Source organism: Cydia pomonella, chromosome 15, assembly GCF_033807575.1.
Source record: "Cydia pomonella isolate Wapato2018A chromosome 15, ilCydPomo1, whole genome shotgun sequence".
NCBI lineage: Eukaryota > Metazoa > Arthropoda > Insecta > Lepidoptera > Tortricidae > Cydia > Cydia pomonella.
This window is the reverse complement of record NC_084717.1, coordinates 3,050,335-3,060,282: the sequence shown is the minus strand read 5'-3', so window position 1 is coordinate 3,060,282 and position 9,948 is coordinate 3,050,335. Positions and strand designations below refer to the sequence as shown.

General features: G+C 36.4%; 1 protein-coding gene across 1 annotated transcript; it reads left to right on the top strand.

Annotated features, from left to right (window-relative positions):
- Window positions 1-323: 323 nt before the first annotated feature.
- LOC133525597 (uncharacterized) lies at window positions 324-6,970 on the top strand. Its single transcript, XM_061861907.1, has 4 exons — window positions 324-408; window positions 3,573-3,761; window positions 5,128-5,286; window positions 6,265-6,970. The coding sequence occupies exons 1-4, from the start codon at window positions 349-351 to the stop codon at window positions 6,334-6,336; spliced, it is 480 nt and encodes a 159-aa protein (XP_061717891.1). The 5' UTR covers window positions 324-348; the 3' UTR covers window positions 6,337-6,970.
- Window positions 6,971-9,948: the final 2,978 nt, after the last annotated feature.

Sequence of the window (9,948 nt, the reverse complement as noted above, 5' to 3'; positions counted from 1 at the left end):
TCCCACAAAGGGATTAGTTCGCCTTTGTACTTATTACTAATCGTATGTTACTTTTAATATGTCATTATACTACAAGAGTTTACTACTACTACTACTAGATTAAGACCATCACACATTGGATCCATGTTAGATCGGTATCACATTATGTTGTTGGAATTGGCCGGTTAAGACTCGCTTGTACCTATGTACGAGTGATTGATGTAAAAATGAGTTCAAAGTAAAATTAATGAGTGGATATTAAGTGCTGATGAAACTAGATGCATGATTATCATAAAGGTAAACAGTTTCAGTCTGAAAATTTATTTCAGCTGAGGTCGCCGCCATCTTCAGGAGCAAAAAGAACTCAACATGGCGTGCAAACATACTTCGATGAAGATCATATTGATGATTGTTAATGTGATTGTTATGGTAAGTAACTTTATTTGTTTGTATAAAAAATGGGAAAAAAAAGAAAAAAATTGATTAATGCGAAAAATTTTTGGCCGTTGTATGGAGGGTTGACCGACTTCACGACCTGCCAAAAAAATCTACTTTTCCTTAATCAGAACTCGATAGTAAATTTTGCCCTTAAACGGATACTCACTAAAATTGTTACACATTGTATTTCTTTATTATTCATTTTATTTTTCTTTTCTTTATGTAAGAATTCGATATGTTATCTGAAAGAGCTACGTATTTGTAATTTTTTTTAATCAAATTTCTATAAAGAATAGTACCTACTGTATGTAATTGCATGATTTCTAATATTTCTATAGTAATCTAAATTGTATTTTTTCTTATCTAATGCATGTAATTATAAGATGTAATGTTTTGAAAAGATGTGTCCCGCCGAGTTTCTTGCCGGTCCATATTGGGATATCCTCCTCCAATTGAGGGGGATTTAAATCTTCTCGGGTCAGAGGTGTATGGTTAGAGCCGGTGTAGCTTTATTTGACGTTCATAAGCGCATTGTAATATGCCTGCTTGAATCATAAAATATCTTTATCTTTATTTTTATTTAAGAACCATAAGATACATATTTATTCCTAGATGAAAAATAAAAGTAAAATTGGAATCAATTACGATAGTTCAATTTTCTATTTTGATGTTGCGTTAAATATTTTATATCTAAGTTTTATTTCTTTGAAAATACAGTGTAAACTTCATATTATGGAAGTTAGAGTTAAGGAACGCAATCTCCAAAGGCAGAATTTATGCAAAAGTGTCCAGTGGTCAGCTATAAATAATAGTTCCAAATCTCTCCAGAGTAGCGCTAGAGTAGCTAAGAACCTAGGCGTTATTGACGGAGTGAAGTGCGCTGTCTATGATTTGATTTTTTTTTCAAGTATTCTAGGAATTGTAGCGCCACCTATTTAAGCTTTTTTGATGACACTTTTTAGTATATGGAGATTCCATTCCTTATCTCCACCTTCCGTACTTCATATAACGTCGACATTTGTTAGCTATGGTTGGTTTACTATTAGTATTAATTATTCTCTATACATATAACTAAAACTCTATACTGTCATAAAACGTCAGGTCCCTTGAGTGTCACTATATAGAGTTGACACTGTATTTACAATTAAAACAAACCAGTACCCCTAGTGTACATTTATTCAATTATGGAAGGAGGAGTTAAGGAATGGAATCTCCATGTACCAAAAAGTGTCATCTGAAAACCTTAAATAGGTGGCGTTACAATACCTAAAATACTTGAACAAAAAAATCAAATCATAGACAGCGCATTTCACTCAGTCAATAACGCCTAGGTTCTTAGCTACTCAAGCGCTACTCTGGAGAGATTTGGAACTATTACCTATAGCTGACAGCTGGATACTTTTGGAACAGTTCTACTATAAGATATTTCACTCCTTTTAATTCCACACTCCATATTTATTCGATAGCGTAACGTGATGTACGTGTTTGCGTTAAGTCTCATTTAGTATGGGATTTAGAAACAGCGCCAAGCGGAATGTTTTGGAAACTCAAAATCCTGACAATGAGACTTAACGCAAACGCGTATGTCACGTTACGCCATCGAATAAATTTACACTAGGGGTATAGGACACCCATTTTTTAATTTCGAGCGGTCGATTTCGCCCCTCGAAAATCTGTGGTAAACGGCGAAATGCGATTTTTGAAATATGAGAGCGATATAAATTGGGAATCTAGTGGTATTGACCACTCCTCTTCAATTCTGTTAGTAGATTTTAATGTCTAGTTGTGGAGATAGTATCGGGGAACACGAAATCGAATGATCGAAATTAAAAAATCGGCCTCCAGGGGGATTTTTACGCAGGATTTTTTGCCTAACCTGGCGTTGTCCTTATCGCACTAGTTTTAGGAGCCGCTTCCGTTAGCGAGACGGATATATCTAAAATATTTAAATCTCAGCTCCCGTATCCTCTTAAAGTGTCAAAATTACCCCCCTGGCTTCAGCTCCGCGCACGCCTCCCAAAGTTCCGGTACATCATTGTTCCGTGATGGGAAAAACTTAATAATGAAATTATTTTTTTGGCATTGCCCGATATTGGAAATGATCGGAACACATTTTACGAATGCTTTTATCTTTTGGATGGGAACAGAAAAAAAAACTTAATATGTGCTAAGCTATTACTGTTCTATAACTGCCTCTTATCGTTCAGAAATCAATTATCACTTAATCTAATTTACTCAAGCAGTGATTGCTAATATCAATTGCAACATCGGTAATCAACAGGATCCACGTGTTTTCGATAATTAATTAGCTCTACTCTTGAAATCAAACACAAGGAATATCATAAAATTTAGTATAAATAACTGAAAAATTATTGACAGAAGTAGGTACCTAATAAGTTTAATTGTTTAGTTTACTATTGCTATATAGCTATAGACCCTTAACGCATTCACTGCCAACGTTTTCGTAGCGCTACACGCGTAGCCGATTCAAGCGTTTTCCCGCTTTGTAGAGGAAAGCGACTACGAACAGAGCGCCCGCCGAGCGAGTACCCGGCACTCAATGTGTTAAGAGGAAAAGGGGCAGCCGCGTCTTCATATAAACGTAGTCCTGATTTTCCTCCTTGAATATTAACATTATGAAAAATATTTTCACATAGTCATTATTGTAAAAATTAGGAGCGAAAAATAGACTTCATACAAATTTTTAAATGCTCGTAACTATGAAAATCATTAGGAATACGAAAAAAAATAACGTAGGGGCATAGCTGTGGTTAACATATGTCAAACTGTGTAAGTATATTTTCTGTAATGTTAATATGTAGAGTGGAAAATGGGAACTAAATTTGTACGGACGTCCACTTTTGTCTTAAAGCAAAATCATTCAACTTTATTTATTGATTTAAACTTTATTGCACAGTAAAAAAATACAGTGATAAAAGGCGGACTTAATGCCATGCGGCATTCTCTACCAGTCAACCTTTAGGCCAAACAGAGAAGCATAGTTGGTGCGGTGCATATAAAGAACACTGAGACTTGACGCTTAAAATTAATAGGCACAGCACAAATATAAATGTAATGTGAAGATAAAATAAATACATATAACAACTACAATACATGTAATAACTTTCATCAACTAATCGTAATTTTGTTTTAAGCTTGCCGGCGCAGGAGTTTTTGGCGTGGGCCTATGCTGGTTCCTGAAGGTGACCACTATATGGGACATATTTGGACAGACCAGCAAATGGCTGGCCATCGCGCTCATGGTGGCGGGGCTGCTGGCGGCTGCCGCTGGGTTGCTAGGTGGCTATGGGGCTATCACACAGAAAATGTTTATTCTGATCATTGTAAGTTACAAAACTTTTGGGCAAAATTTCATTTTTGGTACAAGCTTTTATCGCTGACTGTACGTTTCTTTCCACAAGTAACTAATACTCATCGAGACAATTCTAAAAACCCTAAACACAATTAGGTTACGTTGTTTTATCACAGAGTTCCTATGGCCACCTCCTGTCTCCATCATCATATCATCTCGATGGTACCACAGTATTGCATCGTCACCCGATTTACATATGTATGCAAATTTTCAGCTTCATCGGAAACCGGGAAGTGGGTCAAATTTAACTTGCAAGATTTGATTACAAACAGACAACGGTCAGGTGAAAGTAAATAAAAGCTTGTAAAATGGGTCAAAAGCGTTCGGGAAACCCGTTCTTCTGTGGACATTACAAGGGTCATTCTCTGAGAATATAATCTGCGGTTGCGTCTAAGTAATTGCCAAGATTATTTTCATACATTTTGTATTGAATGCGGCAATTAAATCGTAGACATTTAAAAAAAAATTGGCGACAAAAGATGACGTTTTGGATTTACAGGGTGATATTGTTATGTTTGACCATACGCTTAGGGATGGATTTACATATACTAAACACCTTACCTAAGAACTTACTGTATAATCTCATTAACACTGAAGGAAACCATGTCAAATGTATGTCATTACTAAAAAAATACTACCTAAGCCCAGGGTAATGTATATTAGATATAAGTACAGAGATAATGTTTAAAGATAAATTAAGTTTACTGATCACCTGTAAGAGCTGTCGTTGTAAATTGATTCTACTGTCTCGTACATAAGGCCGATATTTAAACGATAGATACAATAACAGCTTCGACAGGAAAATATAACTAAGTATGTAATAATGGTATTAAGCATACGAGGATCGGTCCGCGCGATCTCGCCAACTATTACATAAACCCTAGAGGTTTTCAATAGTGGCTTTTTGTGTTAAATCTTGTTTCAAAATTAATAGTTAATAATAATAAAAAAAAAAATGTAGTAGGTTATACTGAACAACTTTTAGTATGGAACCAACCCCGAAATCGCGAATCAAAAATAATATATATAGTAAAAGTTGTTCGGTATGACCTAAATTAATATTCACCCCGCAGCGCACCGCGCACCTTTCTAAGACTTTCAACATACAAATTGAGAGAGATATACGGTTGTAACATATATAAGTATCAATTAATCTTATATATATCTATTATTTACATCTAATATCCACATAATAATCCTAAGCTTACCGTGGGACTAGGTCAATTCGTGCAAAGATTTTCCCATAATACTTATTTATTTTTCAAAAACCTAGAAGTCAACTTCATTTATTGTTATAACTTATGGACATTCATCTTATTTAAATCTTTTATTTCCAGTTTAAAATCCTATTGATTGTACTGCTGGGTGCCAAGATAGCGTTAGTAATCCTAGTGTTCATCAAGAAGGAATGGTTTGCCAAATCCGGCTCGAAGGACGAGCCCGAAAAGTTCCAGATGATCTTTACGGCCTTTATGGCTGCCGTGGCTGCTGCGGAGGTTTGAACTCTTTACTAAACATATTCAGTGCCAGCGCGTGCTACGCGCTACGAGCGTAGCCGATAACATGGGAAAAGCGTATGTAGCGAAAAGCGACTACGGACTGAGCGCCCGTCTGGCGGGTCGCTGGCAGTAAATGCGTTAAGACGAAAATGGAGGACCCGTTTGAAATCGCTTTTTAATACAAACGTTAAACATTATTGAAAATATTTTGACACAATTTGTTGTATATCAACCACAGTTAGATTTTTTAAGATTTTATATTATTATAAGAGTTGGGAGCATTTAAAAATTTGTATGAAATCTGTTTTTCGCTCCTAATTTTTACAATAATAAAAAATATAAAAAGTCAAATGTAGGGGCATAGCTATCTATGGTTAATATACATCACATTATGTAAAAATATTTTCTATAATATCAATATCCAGAGAGGAAAATGAGGACTACGTTTGTATGGAGAAGCGGCCGATATATAATTGCTGATAAATGAAAAAATGTCCTAAAAGGAACTAATTGCTATAATGTTCTGATTTGACGACGTGGTCAGATTAGAATTGCTATTTTAGATCTATTTTAAATTTAAAATAACTATAACTTAGGAGAGCAAAGTCTCCCCCGGATCAAGTCTCCTTAATCGCCCCTATAATTAACTTGTGACAAATCAAATCCTTTCAAGTCCGTCACCCCCTCATAGCGTTATCCCAGTATTTTGCCAACAGGTCACGCAGCGGCTTACCTGAGCGAATAACTCGCGAACGCGAAGCGGCGCGGCGCGGCGCGGGTGAATTCAATCCTTTGATACCTATGTAAGTGTCCTGCGATCTCGTTGTGAACCGTCGCGCCGCGCTGCGTCGCATTCGCGAGTTATTCGCTCACGTAAGCCGCTGCGTCACTCGGGGAGACTAGGGTCCAAGCGGCAACCCAAACCGACGTTTTTTTTTAAATCAAATGCACCTATATGTGTTTTTTTCTTTTTAGATAACAGCTACTGTGTTTGCTTACAATCTTGTGCGTCACATCAAACAATGCCCCCAAGAAAATGAAAACTAAGAAGATGTTGATGATGAGAATCTTACATTTTACCGCTTAATTCGGACTGTTTTTAAGAAATTCATTATTATGGTTGCTTATAGAAATAGTAGCAATCATTTAGTATCCAAACTCCACTTACAAATTACCCAAAATAATACAAAGTAAAAACGTTTCACAAGTAACACTACGCAATAACCTAGGCGACCGTCTGATTTAATTGGTTAATTGTATCATACTCTCAATGTATGGACAACCAGAGTAGCATAGTAAATCAATAGATCTAAATATTTCTTTCTTTCTTTATTTAAGACAAAGTAACAAGTAAAAAATAATAAAAGCCATTTAAAGACTAAAAATCTTGGGCCGCATTTGTTGTTGTCGTTGATGTTAGTCTTCTTTCTCACACCAATATATGTTTTTTTAATTTGTTTATATGTGTTGTTTTTTGTTGTCTAGATAGACACACATACATACATAGATATGCATGAGTGAGGTGAAATGCAACGATATTGATTATGTTGGTGTCATATTTTTAATATGTGTTTAACACTCGCAAGGCGATTCACAAACGAAAATTCTAACATAAATGTCTACAAATTATCGAGTTTATTATTTTGATGGATTTGAAATCAAAATAAAATTTAATAAAATACTTTATTTATTTTCTTGACCTACCTTGCTTTTTAAATTAGGTTAATCATCTACCGTTCCTTAATTCGTCGACGGAGCGGCAGCATGACACATCTTGACAACTTGAAAATAAACAAAATCAACAAATAATTATACTTAAAAAGTGCAAGTACAGTCAGCATCAAAAGTAGCGGATCAAACAAGGTTTCAAAAGTATCTACCATTCTGAAACAGCTTAACAAAAGTTGATAGTTCTATATGTAGAACAATTTAGACTGTGAAAGATACACTTTTGAAAGTAAATTTAAGAGAATTATCTTTATTTGGAAAAGTTATCCGGAATATCAGATACTTTTGGCGCGTTGTTTCATCCGCTACTATTGATGCTGACTGTACACTCACGAACTTTAATTGTTGACTTTACATTGGACATTTTATACCTTTAGTATTGACACCAAATTAGATTGAATCCTAAACGGATCAAAAATTAAGTCTACGACTGTGCATTATGATAGGCCGCTTACAAATTACACATGCTCATTCTGATTACCAAACTTTGTTAACAACGTTGTAATTCTTTGTGAATCAGGATTAGAAAAAATACCTAAATTCGCCTTAACTAGCATTAAATCATACCTGAACTATACATTGTGTGACGGGATTCATCGATGTATCATTTGGAATAAGATTTAGTATCATTTTCATAATAAATTTAAGGTTTTGTGCATGACCTCACTATGACCCAATATTAGGTATATTATCTTAATTTGATTTCGATTGGTCGAACATCAATCTCGCCGTCCAACCCTTTAGTATTCAGAGATTGCCTCTCATAAGATAGATCATTAAGTAGACATCGTTTAGAGACTTCCAGTACGATCGCCATTTTGATGGTTGCGCCTCGTGATTAATTACCTTGTTTTTTGCTCATTAATATTGTTTAAAGTGTAATATCGATAGCTTATCATACAGTAAACTAATTGTGGTAGTGTGCAGTGAATGAAGAATTAATCTTGAAACGTGTTCAAACACCATTTTGGAGTCAACGGCCGGTAGTCTGTAAAGTGTGCTACTTGTAAAGTCCAGCTATCGCTTTACAAGTTTATCGTTGTACTTGTAAAGTACAAAATCACTGTACACTGTCTTGTATTAACCGTACAAAGCTCCCAATACCTTGATACTGGTAAAAAAGTCCCACTGGACTGGACTGAAGCTCTATTTTTTAAAAGAAGTGAATAGTTTTTTTAAAAGACATCCTTTAAGAGTACTTGATATGATTGTTGAGCCGTCTACAGTAATTGAGCTTAAATTCTTACGTCAACTGCAGCTTTTTTTGTCAATTTCTTTGATAAAATGAGTGACGGATGAACGTCATAATCTTTTTTTTTCATAAATGGATTTTGCTCCTTGCTAATTCTAGCAAGGTAGATTCTGCCAATGTCGAGGTGTGGACTTTTGACTTATGTGAGCAGAGAATGTTCGGTTTAATTTTGATTTTTGTGGAAGGATAGGCTGGGAACCTAAAACAAACAAATATTATGGACATCACACACAAACACATGACATGACACATTTAACATAATACCAACATTAGTAAAAAGAGAGGAAAGTGGATGACAGATTGTAAAGGCAAGCAACAGGGCGGATGAAAAGCAGTAACGCGGCGGTGAATGTCACTTATATTTTATCAATTGACGGATGCAGCGGCAGCGCACCAGTAATGCGGCTGCAGATGACGTCAGAACGTCACCTTTAGAGAAACAATGTAGTATTTAGCCATTAATTGACTGTGATGACAGCTGTCAGGGTACCATTTTAACCTCAACATAAGCATGAGACGAAGATATCATCAAACAGCCATCCAGGTCTAAGGTGTCCGCCAGGTTTCGAAAACTAATTACGACAGTGAAACATAAAATAATATTTTGTAATCAGCGATCAATTAACAGACGGGCTAGCACAGGACTCACGGTAGTGGCACGAGGGCACGTCAGTATCTCGCCTGCGAGATAGACTACCCTTCTTCCTCCTGCCCTTATCCCACGTTATGTGGGGTCGGCACAACATGTTCTTCTCTTCCATTCTTCTCTATCTTTCGTCACCTCAGCACTCACTCCTATCTTTCTCATATCCTCTTTCACACAATCCGTCCATCGTTTTTTGGGTCTACCATCCGCTTTCCGTCCATCAACATTCATTCCTAACATTCTTTTTCCTATATGGCATTCATCCCTCCTCATTAAATGCCCATACCACGCTAACTTAACACTCCTTATCTTCAACATTCACATTCTCATTTCCGCTGCGTGCACTCTTCTTTCATCCGTCACTTTCGTCGCCCAGCATTCTGATCCATACATTACAACAGGTCTCACGATCGTCCTGTAGATTTTCCCCTTAAGTTTAAGGGGCATTCGTGGATCGCAAGTTGTTCCAGAGACCTGTCGCCATTTCATCTCTATTTAATGAATACAGTTAGAAAAAGGTGGGTTGTCTCTGTCGCGGGCGAGATACAGTCGCGCCCCTCCTGTGCTAGGCCTATAGAGCGAAAAAGATCTCGTATTCGTAAGTATTCTTGGGTTGCAAAGATAAACAGGGCTGCATATTATAATGATGTTTAATCAAACGTTCAGTAGGTAATTTAACGATTTAGTGTATGGTGTAGGTATAACAAAGGAGTGAGTGCTGAGGTGACGAAAGATAGAGGAGAATGGAAGAGAAGAACATGTTGTGCCGACTCCACATAACGTGGGATAAGGGCAGGAGGAAGAAAGAAGAAGAGTGAATGGTGTAGGTATACTAGGTATGTAGTAATCGCAGTAGGGAATGCAATAACCGGGCGTTTTTCATTACCGGTAATTTACCGACGCGAGGTCCCACTAACCGGTTAACCGGTAAATTACCGGTTATACGTTTATGAAATAAAAAACATTGATTTTGCATTATTATTGATTGTGTCCTTATTTTCGTCAGTAACCTTTAAAGGTAATCAACAGCACG

Coding starts and splice junctions, on each gene's coding strand:
- LOC133525597 (XM_061861907.1), top strand. CDS start 349: ATGGCGTGCAAACATACTTCGATGAAGATCATATTGATGATTGTTAAT. Junction 3,762..5,127: donor AAATGTTTATTCTGATCATT/GTAAGTTACAAA, acceptor TTTTATTTCCAG/TTTAAAATCCTATTGATTGT. Junction 5,287..6,264: donor CTGCCGTGGCTGCTGCGGAG/GTTTGAACTCTT, acceptor TTTTCTTTTTAG/ATAACAGCTACTGTGTTTGC.